The 21,477-nt window shown below is 45.7% G+C and overlaps 1 protein-coding gene across 1 annotated transcript in view; it reads left to right on the forward strand.

The window, feature by feature from the left end:
* The window catches only part of CLRN1 (clarin 1), a 47,706-nt gene extending 28,571 nt beyond the window's left edge, over window positions 1-19,135 (forward strand). The window contains exon 3 of the mRNA XM_004003254.6: window positions 16,254-19,135. Coding sequence (XP_004003303.1) covers window positions 16,254-16,519 — 266 coding nt within the window. The 3' untranslated portion in view covers window positions 16,520-19,135. The remainder of the gene's footprint in view (window positions 1-16,253) is intronic.
* The last annotated feature ends 2,342 nt before the right edge of the window (window positions 19,136-21,477 follow it).

Genomic DNA, 21,477 nt, shown 5'->3' on the forward strand with positions numbered 1-21,477 from the left:
TTAGACTCTTTCTTTGCAGCTTGCCCTTTGGCTGCCAGCTCCCCCTCCCAGCCCCCTAGCCCCCAGGCCCCTTCTCTCTCTTGACACCACTCACTTCTCCCTGCACAGTTCAACTCTGGTCACCAACTTGCACAGCTCCTACTCAATCAGACAAACCCATGCAGTTAACAGATGCTCACGCATCTTCGAAAGCAGTATACCAGCCTCTATCCATGGTAACCTAAGCACAGTTTGTTACTGCCCTGGACTCTTGGGCTTTTTAATCAATAGCAATTGCTCAGAGGCCAGAGGAGGCATCCAGGCAGGCTTTATGGGGACTTGTGCTGAAGTATGAGGGAGTAAAAAGAAGTAACAGGTGTCCTTGCTTGCCCCCTGAGTTTACAGGGAGCTGGTTCCTTAAATGGGATGAGGATTGTGGGGGGAGGTGGATCTGTGGGTCAGGCTGGAGAGGTGGCCTAAGTGGTCTTCCCACCCCCTCGGGGTGCTGCGTGCAGGGGTCATGAGGAGTACACTGCTTTTGTTGCCTGAAACTCAGAAGTGGCAGCTGAGCTTTGGCCTTTTTGTATTCTACTGTTCATAATTTGCCCCAACTGCCCATGCATTCAGTGATTTTTAGTCCCTTAGAGTTTCTTCACATCCTGTCTCTCAAAGAGATATTTATCCAGGTGCAAACACTCTAGTAAAATGTCCTGGGTCTCAGCCTGTCTCAACTTCTCGGGGTCTTACCCCCTTTCAACATGCATGCATGTATATTTCTCAGTCAAGAACACTAGAGTGGGTTGTCAGGGAAATCTTCCCAATCCAGGGATTGAACTCAGGTCCCTGGCGCCACAGGCATTCTTTACCACTGAGCCACCTGGGGAGCCCTTTACCCCCTCTACATCTTACTAATCAATTATTTACCCAACTGAAGTAGTTCTCTCTCTAGTGAGGGTTCTGCTAAGATAGTTTCCGTATTTTTCACACGTAAACAGCACAGTTTCAATTGTGCAGCAATGATTACCCTATGGCAGCAGTGTCTAAGTCCTTCCCATCTTTGGTACTCTCACACAAGCCTCCAGCATGGGGCTCTGCACACAGTAGACACTTCAGTACATATCCACTGACTTGGCAAAAGCAAGTCCAGAACGAGATGTGAAGCTGGTCATGTAAACAGCACAGGTCAGAGAAATCAGAATTCAAATGGGACAGAATTAGCAGAGGAGGCCTGTAGAGGTGGTAGGACAGACTCCAGAGAGATAGGATAGAACAGTGCAAAGCGAGGCCAAGGCCTCTGCAATCAGGGCTGAGGGGCAACAGCACAGGTACAAGGTACAGACAGACAAAGACAGCGATTCAATCCCAAGGGAAGGCCAGGTTAAAAGCGGGTATTGGGGTTACTTCACCCCCACCCCACTCAGCAAACCAAACTGGCGGATCTGGATGGCGTGCTATTTTAGTGGAACTCCTTGCATCAGCCAAGGGCCAACTAGACCACAGGATACATACTAACTTATCAGAGGGAATATAATGTTCCGCAGTGGTTCTTCAAGTGGAGTCCCCTGACAGGCACCATCTGCATCACCTGGGAACTTAATAGAAAAGCAAATTCTCTGCCTTCACCCCAGACCTCCTGAATCAGACACTCTGGAGTGGAGCCCAGCAATCTGTGTTTTAGCAAGCCCTCCAGGTGACTCGCAACTTCCCAGGTGGCACAGTGGTAAAGAATCTTCCCGCCACTGCAGGAGACACAAAAGACTGGGTTCGATCCCTGAGTCGGGAAGATCCCCTGGATATAGAGATGGCAATCTGTGCCAGTATTCTTGCCATGGACAGAGGAGCCTGGCGGCCCGCAGTCCATGGAGTCCCAAAGAGTTGGACACAACTGCGCATGCACGCCACGTGACTCTGCTGAAAGCTCAGGTTTGAGAACCATGGCCATAGGGAGTTGATTACACAGACGTTAGAGGATTGAAAAAAGGAGACCCAGAGGTAACTCAGAGATGGCAATGTCAGAAAGCAGTGGCCATCCCTAGGGCTTAGAGAACCCAAGGGAGAGTTTAGGGTTACCAGAACCTTGAGGCTGGAGGCGAGGCCCCAGGGCACTGGGTCTCAGCCCTCTGAGGAAGTGGCACTGTCCCTTGAGAGGATGGCACTCTCACGGGACACCAGGGGGCAGCTCTGGGAGTGTGGAAAGAGCTTGGGAACTCCCCAGTTGCTGCCTGGAACAGCGCTAGCCCCATGACAAGACCAGCCAGACCTCACTTCCCTGACTGCTGCCCTCCCTGTGGGCAGAACAGCCAACAAGACAGAACCCGAGTATGGGGAGTCTGGACCCAGCATCACAGGGTAGAGGAAAGAAGAGTTGGTCTGACGCCGAGACACAGCAGCTTATTAAGTGGCACAGCTATCTCACACTCCGGCTTCTGAATGAAAACTGAGAACAGCCCATTTGGAAGACAAATTATTTGACAGTTCTAATGGACGACCGAACTAACAGTATTTGAAAGCAGGATGACTCAGAAGGATGCAGAATTTAATCCAAGTCCCAGTTCTTATCTCGGCTTTTGGCCAAGTCCAATCCAAAGAAAGCCTGAGCACAGAAATATATGCGGGAACACAGGCCCTGTACTTATACTGTATCGGATTTATCCTTGAACTTATTGCAAAAGCAGGTGGTCAATGAAGTTTTGTGGATGAGAGAAGGAAGAGGGTGAGAAAGGAATGGACCAGCTACAGACCGGCCTCTGGCAGAGGATAAAGGCCCTGTGTTGCCAGATTATCTGCTTTCTTTAAGTCCTAAATTTTTATTTTTCAATGGGATTTATTTATTTATTTACAGTTTGGCCCAACCATGAGGCATGTGGGATCTTAGTTACCAGAATAGGGATCAAAGCCATGCCCCCTGCATTGGAAATGCAGAGTCTTATTAATCATTGGCCAGCCAGGGAAGTCCCCAATTTCTTATTTTGAAATGCCAAAAATTTCAACAATTTTTAAAAAAACTGCGTGACAACAAAAGGTGTGACGGTCAGATGGACTGACACTTTGTGGCCTCTAGAGGTAACAGGCCATTCTTGAATCACAGACTAACTACTCCATTCTGTTTGGTCTACCTACAGTACCCGGAAGTCCCTGGAGGTTTGGAAAAGTTTCTCTAAAGCTGTAACAGTCACAGCGACTCCCAGGTTTAAGCCCCACTTGTGGAAAGATGGGGATTTCACAGCCCTTATCACAGACACTCAGAATGTAAGCCAATGGAGCATACACTCAGAGGTTGGAGCTTGTGCTGGGGGAGGAGTCCCTTAGTGCCCTAGGGTGCAGGGGTGGGGGTGGGGTGGTGGGGGTCACACGTCACTAGAGACCCCTCCCCCAGGGCAGCTCCCTTCTGAGTGGCCTCCCCTGTTTCTCTGCCCAGGTGGCCTCCCTCACAGCCAGCAGAGAAAAACTCCTTCCCTTTTTTTTCTTCTCTTGCTCACCCTGGCTTCCTCAGGACCCCCCTCCTCCTTCCCCATGCTATGTCATGCCAGGGCTATTTCTTCAGCTGTCCACCTCCCTGCTGGGTGGGAGCCCCAGACTTGGCATCCTGAGGGGTGAAGACAGGAGAAGGGGAGGGAAAAGAGCTCTTCCTGTTTGTCTGTCTGGAACCTTGCATGCTGCCTGGAGTAACAATGCTGTGAGCATCTCCTGGTGTATCCTGATGAGCTGCATGCCAGACCCTCTGGGGAAAGGAGGAAAGGGAGCCAAGCTCTGGGTGAGGCCAGCAACAGTGCAGTCACCACCACTTGCTGGTCTGTACAGTCCAGAATCCTGTTGCCATCCTGGACCAGAAGTACCTCCCAATTCTCATGGCCTCCAGCCCGGCTCACGATCCTCAGTCTCCTATTATCATTCTCTCATGAAACCACCCAAGTCAGTTAATTCGCTTTTTCTCATCTTGTCAATTATAACCTAGAACTGAGATATAACACTAGATTTCCTAATGGTCTCCCACAGTGCATTTTGGGGCTTCCCAGAAAGGGCCAGTGGTAAAGAACCAACCTGCCAATGCAGGAGATGGAAGAGACACAGGTCAGATCCTGGGTTGGGAAGATTCCCTGGAGGAGGGCATGGCAACCCACTCCACTATTCTTGCCTGGAGACTCTCATGGACAGAGGCACCTGGCACGCTACAGTCCATAGGGTCACAAAGGGTCGGACATGACTGAAGCAATTTAACACTCATGTACAGTGCATTTTGGACAGTGATTCTCTTCCTGGACAGTGTATTAGAATCACCAGAAGAAAGTTCTAAACATACTGGGACTTCCCTGGTGGTCCAGTGGTTAAGACTCCACCTTCCAATAACGAGGATGCAGGTTCAATCACTGGTTGGCGACTAAGAACCCACATGCCTCAGGGCCAACAAGAGAAGGCCATATCCTGCAACTACAGAATCTGTGCACCCATGCTCTGCAACAAGAGAAGCCCACGCATAGCAATGAGAAGCCCTTTCACCATGACTAGAGAAAGTCTGCATGCCACAGTAAAGACTCAGAGCAGCCAAAAAAAAAAAAAAGTTCTAAATATACAGATGCTGGATCCAACAGCACACTAATTAAATTGGAATCTCTGGGGGTGGAGGCTAGGCACTGATCTTTTTAAAGGTTTCTAAAGCAGAGAATGAAATGGCAACCCACTCCAGTGTCCTTGCCTTGAGAATCCTAGGGATGGGGGAGCCTGGTGGGCTGCCGTCTATGGGGTCACACAGAGTCGGATCCGACTGAAGCAACTTAGCAGCAGCAAAGCAGAGACATTACTTTACAATAAAGGTCCATCTAGTCAAAGCTATGGTCTTTCCAGTAGTCACGTATGGATGTGAGAATTGGACTATAAAGAAAGCTGAGCACTGAAGAATTGATGCTTTTGAACTGTGGTGTTGGCGAAGACTCTTGAGAGTCTCCTGGACTGCAAGGAGATCAAACCAGTCAATCAGAGAAGAAATCAGTCCTGAATACTGTGATGCTGAAGCTGAAATGCCAATACTTTGGCCACCTGATGCAAAGAACTGATTCACTGGAAAAGACCCTGATGCTGGGAAAGATTGAGGGCAGGAGTAGAAGGGGATGACAGAAGATGAGATGGTTGGATGGCATTACTGACTCGATGGACATGAGTTTGAGTGGACAGGGAAGCCTGGCGTACTGTAGTCCAAGAGTTGGACACAAGAGTTGGTCACAAAGAGTTGGACATGACTGAACAACTGAACTGAACTGAACAGGTGATTCTAATGTGTGACCAGTGTCAAGAACCACTGATACAGGTGCATATATTTCATTTATTCAACAAACCCTGACTGGGTGCTGCCATGAACCAGCCATTATGTGTGGGTGCTGGTGTTACCACAATTCGCACGCATACTGTCATGCCCTCGTGGGGCCAACCATCTAGTGGTTCAATGGAAGTGTACACAGGGAATTAAAGGTCACAATAATCACAATAAAGGTGATAAACAGACTGCCATGATGGAGAATGAAGGGGAGGGGAGATCAAGTCTTAATACGATGGTTGGTGAAGGCTTCTCCAGGTAGCTGAGTTCTAAAGATACAAAGCTGAGAACCCTCAGAGAATTTCCCAATGAGAGGAGAAAACACATATGAGGAGATGCTAGGGAAAGAGGCCAGCATGCTGTAGGCACTGAAAGAAGGCCCATGTGGCTAGAGGGTAGGCAGTGAGGGGAAAATGGCCAAAAAATAAAAAGAAATTAGAGAGATCAGCTAACATCAGTTAATGTCAGACCTCAAAAGCCACTGTAAGTCTTTTAGAATTGATTCTAATTGCACAGAGAAACTTTTTTGAAAGGCCTTAAGAAGCTGTCTGATAGCTGATTTACCTTTTAAGAAATAGCTGGTGAAAGAGTAGGCTACTGCATTGGAGATGGAGAGAGATGAATGGATTCTAAAAACATTTTGAAAGTAGATCCAAAATGCTTTGCCGGCAGCTTAAGCAATTAGTAGACAGTGGTGGCATTAACCAAGATGAATAAGTTAGGGGTGGAAGAGGCTTAGAGTTCAGGGCAAAAAAGTGGTGGGGAGAGGAGCTTAGTATTAGAAATCAAGAATTCTATTTAGGGCCCATCAAGTTTGAGATCCTATGAGATGTTCAAGAGGACATGTCAGCAGACAGATATACGAGTCTGGAACTCAGAGAAGAGGTCTAGACAAAAACATAAATTTAGGAGTTGTCAGGATATACATATTATTCAAAGCAATGAAAATGGATGAGATCATCTAGAAAGAGAATGTAGATACAGAAAAATTGGCCTAGGGCCAATCCCATCAGTTAGTTCTGGGGTTGAGAAGAAGAAGGACCCAGGAAAGGACACTGACCAGGCTTCTCTGGAGATGAAGAAGGAAAATCAGGAGATGTGGTATCCTGGAGGCTACAAGATGGGAAAGTTTCAAGAGTACAGGTCAACAAGAGAAAACGACCTCATAGTTACCAAAGGGGGAAGATAGGGGGAGAGGGATTAATTAGGAGTTGTGATTAACAGATACTAACTATATATAAAATAAATTAACTATATTTAATAAGTATAAAACTATATATATAACCATATATAAAATAGATAAACAGCAAAGTCCTACTGTATAGTACAGGGAACTATAGTCAAAGTCCTGTAATAAATCATAATGGAGAAGAATATGAAAAAGACTACATACGAATATATATATGTAACTGAATTACTTTGCTGTACTCTAGGAACTAGCACTGGCTCAGACAGTAAAGAATCGGCCTGCAGTGTGGGAGACCTGGGTTTGACCCTTGGGTTGGGAAGATTCCCTGGATGAGAACACGGCAACCCACTCCGGTATTCTTGCCTGGAGAATCCCCATGGACAAAGGAGCCTGGAGGGCTACAGTCCATGGGTCACAAAGAGTCGGACACAACTGAGTGACTAAGCGCAGACAGGAACTAACACAACATTGTAAATCAACTATACTTTAATTAAAAGTTAAAGAAAAAACCAACCAGTACAGGTCACCAGTGAGCTTTGTGAAGAGGAGGCCACCTACAAGAGTCAATGAGAGGGAGGTGAGTGTGGCCAGGGAAGGCAGAATGGGGAAAACAAGGTGGAAACCCTTCCTTCAAGGTTCACAATATAGTAGGAGAGAGATAAATGTGCTCAAATAAAGGAGATAGAGAAATAGAGGGAACCCAAACAGAAGGAGGGAGCATGGAAGCAACTAGACCTGTAGTTTCACACTGGAGAACTGACTATATAAGTGTATGCCCTTTCTACATTCCATTCAAGAAATTTCCCAGTTGATGGCACAGAGTCTAACTCCCGTGTGCATGTAAGAAAGCAGGTTACATGGAAGACTTACCAAGGACCCATGGCAGAATATCCTAGGCAGTTCAGTGAATATTCTCTGAGGATGCTATAAAGTGCATTGATTCATGCCTTTTAGAGGTGATGAAAACCACCAAAGTGTGGACTTCCTGCAAATTGTACTTATTCTATCTTCTCTTATATGCAGCATCATGTTTGAGTTACACCAACCAAGGTAAACAATGAAAATACCACTTTTCTTTAAAAAGGGGATGCTCCTAATATGGGAGTAATTAATTAGGATAATTGTAACCATGGCATGGAACATTAATAAGCACAGTAGTATATAAAATACGAAGACAGGAAAATAAAGAACAGTACAGAAATAGGAAGGTGGATAGATCAGTTTCAGGATTAATAATATCCGGGCCTCTCTAACAAGTCTGTGTGCATATGTGTGTATGTGTGTTTGTGTGTGCGTGTGTGTGCCAGCTAAGTCGCTCAGTTGTGTCTGACTCTTTGTGACACTGTGGACTGTAGCCTGTCAGGCTCCTCTGCTCATGGAATTTTCCAGGCAAGAATACTGGAGTGGGTTGCCATTTCCCACTCTGGGGGATCTTCCTGACTCAGGGATTGAACCCAAATCTCCTTCAACTCCTGCATTGGCAGGCGGATTCTTTACCACTAGCGCCACATGGGAAGCCCTGTAATAAGTCTAGGGCATATTTTTCTGCAACTGTTAGTTGAAAAACCAACTGCAACTTATTTCCACATTAATCCTTATGGAGGAGCTGTTGTTCAGGGTCTGAGAAAGAAATCAAGGATGTCCAGGCATCAAAGCTACAGAGCCTGAGGAGGATAGGATTGGTTGTAAGAAAAGTCAGCAACGAAAATACTCCACTAGTTTCTCGGCATATACTTTGGAAGGAGATCACAGGAGGGAGAGAAGTAATGTTAGCCAGCTTGTCATGGCAATGGGCAAGGAGTTTTGTTTAGATGTGCAGGGTACCATCTGAAGGGCTAGAGTCATAGTGAGGGGATGCACTCTAGTCATTCATGGTAAGGATTCAGTAGAAGGACTGTTTAGATCACTGAGCCCAGGGCCTGGCTGTGTGTGGTCTCCTGCAAGGAGACCCTCAGTCTTGTCCTAACACAATTGCAAAAAGACTCCTGTCTGTTCAGAATGATCACTTACATCTTCCCTCTGTTTCATTTAAGGTTTTTTTTTTCCCCTTTGGTCTTAGCTTTTTTTTTTTAATTTTTGTTTTTACTTTATTTTACTTTACAATACTGTATTGGTTTTGCCATACATTGACATGAATCAACCACGGGTGTATTTTGGCTGCACTGGATCTTCATTGCAGTGTGGGCTCCTCATTGCAGTACAGGCTCTTCATTGCAGTACAGAGGTTTTTGTGGCATAGGGACTTAGTTGTCCCACAGCATGTGAGATCTTAGTTCCCCGACTAGGGCTCGAACCCGCGTCCACTGCATTGGAAGGCAGATTCTTAACCATTGGACCACCAGGGAAGTCCTACCCTCTCTTTCATTTAGAGTCAAAACCTAAGTCCTTTCTATGACTTTCAAAGCAGCACTTGCTCTGCCCACCACAAAAACTGCACACATGCCTCATGTCTTACTCCTCTCGGCCTGGTTCTCTTCTAAAACCACTTGGTTCCTTTGCACTCACTGTTCCTTCTGTTTGCAATGCTCCTCCCCTCAAATACCTGTCTTCTAACTTCCCGACTTCATCAAGAGGCACTGGAATGTCATCTCATCTCTGAGACCTCCCCTGGCCATCTCTCTTGCCTGCTTTATTGTATTCTCCTTAGTACACATCACACTCAGATAAACTATAGAATGGACTTACTTATTTTGTTATTGCCTCTGTCTCCATTCTCACCGCCACTAAGGTACGTATCCCATCAAGATAGGAATTTCCATCTGCTTTTGTGGGAGTCGGGATACTATGATATAGAAGACAGTATCTTATTTATTTTTGGCCATGCCACGTGGCATGTGGGATCTTCATTCTGTGACCAAGGACCAAACCCATGTCCCCTGCATTGGAAATGCAGAGTCTTAACCACTGGACCACCAGGGAAGTTCCTCATCTGCTTTTTCAGTGCTGTATCCCCAGTACCTAGAATAGTTCAGTAAGCATCCAGTAAGTATTTGTTGAATAAATGGATAAAACAGAAGCAGCTCTAAACATCTTCTAGTAACAAATGACCATCTCCTTTTCTGAAAATCGATTTAAATTAGACAAACATGGTGTTTTAAGACCATTTCTTCTTTGCATGAATCATTCTCACTCACGTGACATCTATAAAACTGAAGTTAGATATGGGCCCTGCAACTCTCTATGACAGAAGACACATATTACAGAAGAAGGGGGAAAGCTGAGCCTCACTGGTATTATGAGCGCTGAAGAACTGAAGCTTGTGAACTGTGGACCTGGGGAAGACTCTTGAGAGTCTCTTGGACTGCAAGGAGATCAAACCAGTCAATCCTAAAGGAAATCAACTCTGAATATTCATTGGAAGGACTGATGCTGAGGCTGAAGCCCCAGTACTTTGGCCACCTATTGTGAAGAGCCATCGGAAAAGACCCTGCTGCTGGGAAAGATTGAAGGCAGGAGGAGAAGGGGGTGACAGAGGATGATATGGTTGCTTGGCATCACCGACTCAATGGATGTGAGTTTGAGCAAACTTTGGGAGATAGTGAAGGACAGAGAAGCCTAGTGGGCTTCAGTCCATGGGGTCGCAAAGAGTCGGACAAGACTGAGCAATGGAACAACGGCAGCTGGTATTATAACTTCATCCACACCTCCTATTTAGAAACACATGACCAAATGGCTCTCATGATAACCTCAATCTATTCTTAGGGATTAGCTTGCTTTACTAGTCTAGATGGTAGCCACTGGTCTCTAAAGTAGTCTGGAACTGGAGCAGTTTCCTTTTGGGGAAGAAATCATGGCCAGAGATCTCACCAAAAAAACTGATTTTCTAGTGAAATTACATAATTTCACAGAAAATTAGCACCTACACCTGAAAAGTTGTGGTTTTCCTACCACCGTGTATCATCTCTTAAGTCTCCTTAAAGAAGGAAATTTTCAAGAGGAAATGGAATGCCTCTAAGAGTTGCCATCGCAGGGACGGAAAACTCTTCTCCCTTCCCTTCCAGGTTCTTTGCCTGGTCTCATAATTAAATTGATAAAGGCAGATTAACAAGAGAAGACTAAATTTAATTTCGTACTGGAGCTCATAAAATATGAGACTCGAAGAACTGATGCAAGCAGGCAGCTTTTACATCCTTCAGACAAAGAAACAATAATGTGTGAAAAATTAACAGGACAAAGTGGCTGGGGCTTGGGGTAGTAAACTGGTGAAGAGCTTACAAGTTTTGTTTAGACAGCCATCTTGGCCCTGAATTCTCTGTCTCTGGTGATAAGGATGTCTTCCACCCTCCAGGGGCAGAGAGGGTATCCTTCAAGTGGGCAATTTATCTCCTGATTTCAGGGAGACAGAGGAGGGTCAGAGTGTCCTTCTTATACTAGCTGTTTCTTATGTAACTTAAATTCAAAATAATCAGTATGTTGAAGCGGGATAATTTAGGGTGGCAAATCCTGACCCCAATTACCTCTAAAAGAGTTTAAAGATGACGTGTTAGCTTTTTGGAAATCTTGGCCATTGTTTTAAATGAATTGAAATTCTAATTTACTATTTCCCAAATGCAATCTTGATGCTAATAGAATGCTTCAGAGTTGGGGTTTTGTTTTATTTTTTCACTTTTGAGGGAAAATTTCCACCAGACTCCATGGATCCTGGCAGAATGTTCCCACCCCTGAGAGCATAGTCAACCTCAGGGCTCACCAAGGGATGAAGAAGCAGTGTTCTTGCTGGCTGTGACCTTCATTCCCTATATTGTAAGGACTGGAGGAGAGAGAGATGTCCAATCCTGCAGCCCCAGACAGCTGCCAGAGGGGAGCCCTGAGTGTGCAGTGCCTAGTACATGACACATGTTTGTTAATTGACTGACAATTTATGGTTTGATGGCCTTATAACTTGGCTATCCTATTCAGTCAGAAATTAACTGAGTGATCAAAGTCATTAAAAGGAGAAGGGGGAAAAAACTACTATGGTACCAGCCAGATGGTGGGGAAATCAAACACGTGAAAGGAAAACGGCTCATTTTTGAGTGAGACACCAGCAGGAAAACCTCAGTCCTGTGCCTGGTTATAGTCTAAATCCTAGCTGGAGCAAGGCTTGTCGGGTTTTCCTACGTCTGCTGTACTCTAATCTTTCTTGTGAGCTGGAGCAGTGTTGGTCAGATAGACAGACCTGCAGGGTGGGGACTGAAATGGCCCCAGCTGAGTCTGGGTTCTTGGGGGACACACAAGTAACTGGGCAAAGAAAGAAGGAAGCATGCAGGCATGATCCTAACCTCTGAGAGGCTGTGGGCAAGAGCGTGAATGAAAGTCCACATACCACATGTCTAAACAGTTCAAAGTTATAAGCTAAACTATTCAATGAAACACATTCTATCTTTCTTCCTTGACAAATAAGGTCCTGGAAGCAAGATTCAAATTAGAATACTTAAAAAAATAATATTCTCTTATAATTTAAATATATATATATTTATTTATTTATTTGGCTGTGCCAGGTCTTAGTTGCAGCATGTGGGATCTAGTTCCCTGATCAGGGATTGAACCCAGACTCCCTGCATGGGGAGTGTAGAGTCTTAGCCACTGGACCACCAGGGAAGTCCCAAATTTAGAATTCTTGAGCTCTGGAAATTCTGCACCTGAATGTGGCGAAGGGAGGAGTACCATCCCCTGTCTCTTCGCTTCTCTTCCCATGCCTGGTTCCATCCACACTGTAAAGGGCCTCAAGCAAGCATGTATGAACAGTCCACTGCATATCCAACCTCTGACCATGCCTGACAAACAGCTGTTCTTTCCCTTGGCCACTCTCAGTCCTCGGGGCTGTACAGCACCTGCCACAAAATCCACCCCTGGAGAGATGGACCCTGGAAAGACACTCATGCCAGCTCAGGAAGAATGCTCAGGGCTGTATGCAGAGAAAATTCCTGAGTCCCAAGAGTACAGTCTCCAAAGCAAATAGATGGGGAAACAATGGAAAATGACAGACTTTATTTTCTGGGGCTCCAAAATCACTGCAGATGGTGACTGCAGCCATGAAATTAAGAGACGCTTGCTCCTTGGAAGGAATGCTATGACCAACCTAGACAGCATATTAAAAAGCAGAGATATCACTTTACCAACAAAGATCCATATAAAAGCTATGCTTTTTATAGCAGTCATGTATGGATGTGAGAGTTGGACTATAAAGAAGGCTGAGCACTGAAGAATTGATGCTTTTGAACTGTGGTGTTGGAGACTATTCTTGAGAGTCCCTTGGACTGCAAGGAGATCAAACCAATCAATGCTAAAGGAAATTAGCCTTGAATATTCATTGGAAGGACTGATGCTGAAGCTCCAATACTTGGGCCACCTAATGCAAAGAGCCAGCTTATTAGAAAAGACCCTGATGCTGGGAAAGATTGGAGGCAGGAAGAAAAGGGGCTGACAGAGGATGAGATGGTTGGATGGCATCATCAACTCAATGGACATGAGTCTGAGCAAACTCTGGGAGACAGTGAAGGACAGGAAAGCCTGGCATGCTGCAGTCCATAGGGTCTCAAAGAGTCGGATACGACTTAGTACAACTCTTAGAACAACAGCAAGAGTATAGTCTAGAACGCAGTCAAGGACTCTAGACGGATGCATTCCACTGAATCAAGGATTCCTCACCTTATGGGGGAGAGGTATCAACAGGACAGAGAGAGCAGGACCCTTTAAATATGGCGCCCATAGCAGGAACCCCCTCATTGGAGTCTAAGGGCCAAACTGGAAACATGTTGAAGCCTATTCTTATCATTACTCACACCTATTCTTGTCCCTTACACCCCTCTCTCCATGTCCCCAGCAGCCATGTCAAAAAGAGAAACACTTTTTGGGTATCTTTTGTTCCATAAGCCATAAATAGCTATCGGTGGCCCCATATTTCTTTTAGAGCTGGGGAAAGAGAAGCAAAAATGCCCCAAGTTCACACTGAGTTGTTTCCCTCCATGTGTCTTAGTATCACTTAGGGCTTGGCAGAGACTCAGGCTGGGTTTCCATGCTCTGATTTTGAAATGACCAAGTCTACTTCACGGATAACTCCTATATCCAGAGCGAAATCATAGACCATCCTCTTAATGACTACATTGTGTTTTGGGAGCTTGCAGGCTTGAAGTATTAGCTCCAGCAAAGGGCTATTGGTTTTAAGATACCCCAGCAACCTTGACTTAATTTGAAATGTGGTCTCACTATGATGCAGTCTCCTTAACCAAGTAGTACCTTTAAAATATTTAACAACTTGAAAAAGGAAACCGAACTTGAATTTTTCTTTCAAGCACCAAGAATATACAGTGCTTCACTTCGGTCTGAAATTCACCATCTCCTCACACAAAGAAGGTTCTCATGGTAAAAGCAATGGCATTTTCTCCACAATTTTCAAATAAAAGATAAAGAGAAAACAGCATCGCAGCCTCTTTGTTAGCTTGAACAATAAAGGAATAATACGGTTTTGCCAGGGAAGAGCTCTGGTTTTAAGCTCAGAATACAAAAATAGGCTGACAATTTTTGCAAAGGAATATTCCCAGAGGCTGGTGGGAAGTGAAGTTTCTAGAAAATTATATCATTTGATTATTTGGGGGTGTATAATGATGAGGAGCAAGCTGGTGGGGCCAGTCCTCAGTGAAATTCTAATAGAAGAAATGGAATTTCACTTTTCCTGTTCACTCCTGCCCCCACCCCCACTCTACCAATCCCAACCCAGCCTTTGGAAAAGGAATGGGGCAACATTTGCATGTTAGCACCTCATGTCTGGAATGTTCTCCCCACACAGTCCAGCCTCCCTTTGCTAACTTTTCCTACAGCTACTTCCAAAGAACCTTCCCTCTCAGGTATAGCCACCCACACCTCCCTTACTATGACGCTCACTGAGATAGATTTATAACTTTTTTATCTGAGTTCCCTGCCCAGTTATACTCTCTGTTAGTGCAGAAACCACCATATGCCTTTTCTTTCATGTTGAAAGCTCCACCACTATTACCATGCTTGGCCCATCAATAAGTCTCACTGAATAAAGGATTGAGTGAATTAATGAATGGGAACTTAAGCCACTACGTTGCTGCTCCCAGGACATCTGAATTAACTGTCATTGAAGGGAAAAGCACTTCCTCCTCTTCAAGGAGTCACAAATCTAATGGGAGAGTGTGTGGAGGAATAAGGCAGAGTAGCCTAACTGATGGAGTTAGAGTTTTTTTGGTGTGTGGTAGAGTGCAGTAAGGGATGATGGTTAAGACTTGCCAGGCAAAAAGAATACATAAACACCAGAGGAATAGTGACCAATTAGTAAGCAATTCTCTGTGACAATTCTAATATCAAATGTTAGTCTTGAATCATCTTTCTTATCCATATTTTATAGGCAAGGAAGTGGGGACTGGGAGGTTAAAACTGACTCTGGGACTTCTCTGGTGGTCCAGTGGTTAAGACTCTGAACTTCTACTGCAGGGGGGTGCAGGTTTGGTCCCTGCTTAGGGAACTGAGATCCCACATGCAGTGCAGAGTGACCAAATAAATAAAATTTAAAATGGCCTACTTTCATGTAACAAAAGGGAGATTCAGAGCGTGAAACCAAATTGTTTTAATCAAAGTCAGAAAACCATTTCAGCAAGTCTCCTTTTATGACCTGGGATGCATCTGTAGCTGTGGGAGCCCTCAGAGCCCTGGCTTTCCATAGTGTCCCTGACTCGGCTCCCCCATTGCCACATGCTTCTGCTCCCCTGTGCCACCCTCCCCTCTGGGGGGCTCCCTTCCTCCATCCTCAGGGGAGAGGGCCTGAGTCTTCAGGCACCACTTAATATGTTGTGCCCCTGTCCTGTAGAGAACTCCAGGCCATAGTCACACCATTTAAAAGTAGATTAGGCTACCAATGAGTAATAAATGAGAGGAAAATAATAATAATCGATTAAACAAAATAAATACTTATTATTCTCTCATGTAAAAACCTAGAAGTTGAAGTCCAGGGCTGGTCTGGTGACTCCTGGTATCTGATATCCAAGATTCCTCCTTTCCTATTTTTCCATAACACATGGCTTCCATTTCTAAGGTCACATTGCCCAAAATGGTGCTCCAGTCATTGCGCACGTATTTCAGCTACAGGAAGGACAACAGGGAAAGAAAGTGCAGGCCCCTAATGCTGCACAATTCAAGGAAACTTTTCTAGCCCCACATACCAACCTCCCTCAACCAATGTAGTCTTTGTTCAAGGCAGCCATGTACCTAGGTAAAAATCCTGAGTTCTGTCACAAACAAGGAGAATAGATACTCTACACCTCAACATGTTAGACATGGCCGCCTTTGCGCAGGGACACCTCTGGGCAGCTGTGGCCAGGTGGGAGCCAGAGGAGGGGAAGGAGAAAGCTTTTAGCCCTTTCACAAGGGGACTAGATGACAACCATTTCTCGTACATGGCCTGTGAAGTACAGAGAAATGTGTTCTCTTGAAGTCACACCACAGCAGTGGTTGCTGTGTAGCCTGATTCCACCACTGTGCTTTTAAGGTGCCCAGCAATTCAGCCTCTCTTCATGCAAAGTGGAACATCTCCTAGTCTTTGTAAGATTGGCTCGATTCTATCCCGCAACAAGTTTTCTCACTCAGAGCCATAACCCAGATACTACCACCCGTCGTTGCAGTATCAGGCTCATGATTACAAACTTGAAGTATTTTTGTAGAAGAATGCAAATGAAATAGTGGGAAAGGTTTTCCTTAGTTTGCACGTAAACCCTCTTCCTTGTCCTTTACAATCAGGAAATATTTGTCCCAGCACGTTGTTTGTTCTTTCTCTTGCAGGCTCCTGTGGCTGTCTTGTCATGATATTGTTTGCCTCTGAAGTGAAAATCCACCACCTCTCAGAAAAAATTGCAAATTATAAGGAAGGGACTTACGCCTACAAGACGCAAAGTGAAAAATATACCACCTCCTTCTGGGTGGTTTTCATCTGCTTTTTTGTTCATTTTCTGAATGGGCTTCTAATACGACTTGCTGGATTTCAGTTCCCTTTTGCGAAATCTAAAGACACAGAAACAACTAATGTAGCTGCAGACCTAATGTACTGAAAGGCAAACATGTCTGTCGTTCTCACAGTGAGACAGGAGACTAGCTCTGGTCACTTGGCTGTGGTTAATTTTGCTCAGCCTTTTAGATGCACAGATTAAAGCACCAAACCCTGTGTGATATTATATACAAACGGGGTGCTAAGGACACAGGCCAGAAATGAAGGGGAGCAGAAGAAAGGCTTCAGAAGGTTGTTTAACCTGGTGGGAAATTGCTTCACCTGGCTAGCGGAGACAGTTGACTAGAATGAACAAACCAGACTGCAAAATGTCTGCTCTGTCAGGAAGAAATCAAGAGGTCTGAGGAATACATTTTAAAACAAACAAATACTATTTCTGATAATATCCACACATTTGTTGCCACAGATACCAGCAGACAGAACTGGAATAGCTTTCCTAAAATGATACTGCATTAATTGAGCAATGCTAAGTATATCAGGCACTTTTTAAAAAGTCATTCACAGCACTGTCTTATTTCCATGCCTGTTAGTCAAAATGTATAAACCTCTAAAAGGGAAAAAGAAGAAATGCAGTACTTTCAACAGACAGAATTGCTGGGACCACTGAGGAATCACGAAAAGTGATTGTTCCCAGTAAATTCATTTTCAAAATGACTCATTGGAGCTGTTGCTTCAAACTTTGTAGTGTCTTCAAGCACTAAGTCCCACTTATGAAAATCGTATTACGTTGTGGAATTATGACGGTATCACTGTCATCTTGAGGTGTGGTCTGTCACAAAGCATGACCCAAGTTGACTTTTTTCCTCAGTTACCCATGAAGTTGCTGGCCACAACTGAACCTCGAACTGACCGTTCGTCTGTCTTCCAACAGCTGCCCTGGAGAAAACACTCAGGGAGGAGCAGGCAATGACCGAGAGCAGACCACCAGGCCCTTTGCCACAGCTGCTCAGCACTCAGTCCCCACACAAGAGGTTCTGAAAGGGCTCGTTTTAAAAAATCCTTTTTTAGGGGGAACAATTTACAAGAAACAAATGACTGACTGTGTACCTGACTATATACTTGCTCTGATGGTGATCTGAAGCCCACAGGCTAACATCAGAACATTCACTTCGTTTCCAGATGTTAGTCTCTCTACCTTCATTCAGGAACGATAACCTGGAGAATTTCTAGAAGACCATGAGTCCATCTAGTGAGAGAGAGGCTGCTTATTTCAGTAATGGGCTGGGGGCACCCAGTTCTGGAAGTCTTCATGAAACACTTAAATACGGAAGCATTTTGTAGTCCCATCTGCTCCTTCAGAGAAGCTCCTCCAGGAGTGGGCAGGATAGCACAAGGAACTCCACAGACCAGGGCAACTGGCCTGAGAGCCCGAGAGGCCCCACAGTCCCATCTGACTCCTTGCTCTGTCCTCAGTTTTGAAACACTTCTAACACCAAGCTTTCTTCCTTAGAAAACACTTCCCTGGTTGTTCTCTGTTCCGTAAACAGAGAAAACTCAGAGCAGCAGCTGAAAACCCAGTGACAGCCTGACAGGCAAAAGGATGATCTTCCCTGATGAGAACGATCACTCCCTGAGGAGCAGAGGCAGGGCTGCTGGTCCCTGCAAAGTGGGTCGCACCCCAAAATACAAGGAGATATCAGCACTTAAGCTGGCTCCCTCTCTTCTCTCAGAAGAAACCTCTGTGCCTTGTGGCCTTCGAGTAAAGCTTTCCCAGGAGGATGTGGCCGGGTCGATCTCTGAGGGTCCCTCTGGGAGGATCACAGCCGAGGGATGACAATCATCACTCTGTCTGACCTCCCGCCCTAGGTGGCAGCCTCGGTCTCACATTCTCACGGGGACGCGGAGCCCCCTGCTGGCTCCGGGAAAGCAAACAGGAGCGCAGCAGGGCGCTCCTTTCCCGGTGTCCAGACACGCCATCAGCATCTGTGCTTATTACGCTGTGGGAAACAACAGCAAGGAACGGAAAGCCAGGTGCTCCGGGGCAGAGCTGGCTGTGGACGTACACAATAAGCTCCCTGAAGCAGGTGGAGGCTGCAGAACTGAACACATGCATATGAGGCGGGAGAGGAGGCGGCGGAGGAGGGCGCTTTCCCTCCGTGCACGCTGTGCCGATTACAAAGGTCTTTTGCTCTGGAGGTCCCCTTGGCTCCTTCAGAGCAGCTGCTCTCACATCCCTTTACCTGCCCTCAAGGCCGGTGCAAAATGAAGACAGTGCCTGCACACAAGAAAGGGCACTATCTGACATGCATCCTTGCCCACCAGAAGCTGCATAGACTCACACTGGCTGCCACACAGGTGTCCCCTTCACCCTGCTCATTTGTTGCCCCCCTTTCCGCCACTGGCCCTCTGTAGTGGATAATGTTTTGCATTCCCCATCAGGTTCCTCTCAGGCACACATCTAAGCCACAGTTCCCAGCTCCTTGTAGCTGGGGCCATGGGAGTGAGTCTGTGTCAAGGGGATGTAGGCTGAAGTGACCTGAGCTACTCTCGCGCTTGGCACTGAAGACTCTCACTTGCAATCCTCCACCTCTGTCTGCCCCTGGCAGTACAGCCTGGGAAGTCACGGGATCCAGGAGCTGAGGTAACGAAACAGAGGCAGACTTTGTGACCTGCCTGGGAGTGTGACAAGGGTGGTAAATAAACTTTCTGTAAAGCCTCTGAGTTGGGGTAGTTATTTTTTAGTACCCAAGCATCACCAACAAAGCCTTGCTCTCCAGGAAAGCTCTGCTTGACGCCAACGAGACATTCTCTAAGTCCCTTGAGATATAGCCTCAGGCCAGGGGCACCCTCCACCACAACCACTGAGTGACTGTCTGTACCGCTGCCTTTCTTTTTCTTTTTTTTTTTGTACCGTTGCCTTTCTTGAAGCCCCGGCCCTCTAGCTACATTGCTCATCCCCTTATCCCCAAAATGAAGACCAGAGAGTGAATTTTCTGCATAAATATCTCAAGAGTAAATGAATACTATAACTTATGCTGGTATCCTTCAACATGCTTCCAAATGCTGGTTAGTAAATCCCTTTTCATTCATTCAAATCTTTCGTCTACAATGGATCTAGCTCTGTGGAAAGCACTGAAGATGGGGGAGGAAATGTACAGTCAGGAAAATGTTTTTTCTTTTTTTAATAAACATTTTTTCTTGATCTTTGGTAGAGAGCCAAGAAAACTATCTTTCAATTGCCTTGAAAAAAAGTTAAAGTGTTAGTTGCTCAGTCGTGTCTTAACTCTTTGCAATCCCATGGACTATAGCCTGCCAGGCTCCTCTGTCCATGGAATTCTCCAGGCAAGAATACTGGAGTGGGTTGCCATCCCAGGGGATCTTACCAGCCCAGGGATTAAACCCAGGTTTCCTACATTACAGGCAGATTCCTTACCATCTGAGCCACTAGGGAAGTCCTTTCAATATCCTTATTTCTTTTTAAAACTTCAATTTATTATTAAAGACAGAGCTTATTTGCAGTAAAAACTCCAACTAAGTTGAGACTCCTTAACTACATAAATTCTGCACCCCCAAAATCAACAATTATCCTAGAGTTCTGATTTTCACAAGATGTTGTAAGAACTCTATACTTAATAAGACCAAGTAAAGGGTTTTTTGTGTTTTTTTTTTTTTTTTTTTTTTAATGTATCTGAAACTGTGAAGAAAGCTGAGCGCCAAAGAATTGATGCTTTTGAACTGTGGCGTTGAAGAAGACTCTTGAGAGTCACTTGGACTGCAAGGAGATCCAACCAGTCCATTCTGAAGGAAATCTGCCCTGGGATTTCTTTAGAAGGAATGATACTAAAGCTGAAACTCCAGTACTTTGGCCACCTCATGTGAAGAGCTGATTCACTGGAAAAGGCTCTGATGCTGGGAGGGATTGGGGGCAAGAGGAGAAGGGGACGACAGAGGATGAAATGGCTGGATGGCAGTGAACTCCAGGAGTTGGTGACGGACAGGGAGGCCTGGTGTGCTGTGATTCATGGGGTCGCAAAGAGTCGGACACGACTGAGCGACTGAACTGAACTGAACTGAAAGAGTCAGGATAGAGAGGGGGAGCCTTCCATATCCGCCCAGGTTTGTGGTGTCAGCTGGGTCATGCCTCAGGCAGCCACTGTCACTTCTAGAGATCCACTTGCCCTCACTTCCCCCTTGACCTGAGGGGTCATGGCATTTAGAGGAGGAATTTTCTACAGTTCTGGGTCAGACAAGTCCTAAGCCAAGTCTTGGGGCCTTGAATGGTGTCTGCAAGGCCACCGATAGGACACTCATTCTCTGCTGTCAACTAGGGCTTCACCTGGACTGTGGTGAAGATGACACCTGGGCATGGCCTCAGTTTCCCCAGTGTACTCTGGTGCTAGAAAAAGATGACCCTCACTCTAGCAGAGATTTTAGGTATAATCTAGTGTATCTCTTCTCCTTTTCCTGCCCCTCCTGGCTCTAGGGATTTTCTAGCTAGTTTGGAGGAAAAGGGACTTCCCTGGTGGCTCAGATGGTAAAGAATCTGCCTGCAATGCAGGAGACCTTGGTTTGATCCCTGGTTGGGAAACTCCTCTGGAGAAGTGCATTGCAACCCACTCCAGTATTCTTGCCTGGAGAATCCCATGGACAGAGGAGCCTGGTGGGCTGCAGTCCACAGTTCACCAGTCTTGCCTGGAGAATCCCATGGACAGAGGAGCCTGGTGGGCTACAGTTCACCGGGTCACAAAGAGGCAGACATGACTGAGTGAGTAACACTATTACCTTTTGGAAAAAAAAGCAATCTTCTTCTGCAAGAATGTATCTGACTCTGTTTCACCCCTAAATTAGTGACCACTGAACTTAATATCACTTTTTACATTCACCACAGTCACCCCCTTCTGTCCAAATTGTATGTGTAGCTACCTGGACTGGGCAGAGGTGTTTGGAGTACAGGTGTAGGAGTGAAACAGGCATGGAGGGGCAGAAAAGCAAACAGAACCAGTGAAATATTGCCCCCACCCTAAAAACACACATTAACATAAAACTGGCAACAAGGACATA

Source organism: Ovis aries, chromosome 1, assembly GCF_016772045.2.
Source record: "Ovis aries strain OAR_USU_Benz2616 breed Rambouillet chromosome 1, ARS-UI_Ramb_v3.0, whole genome shotgun sequence".
NCBI lineage: Eukaryota > Metazoa > Chordata > Mammalia > Artiodactyla > Bovidae > Ovis > Ovis aries.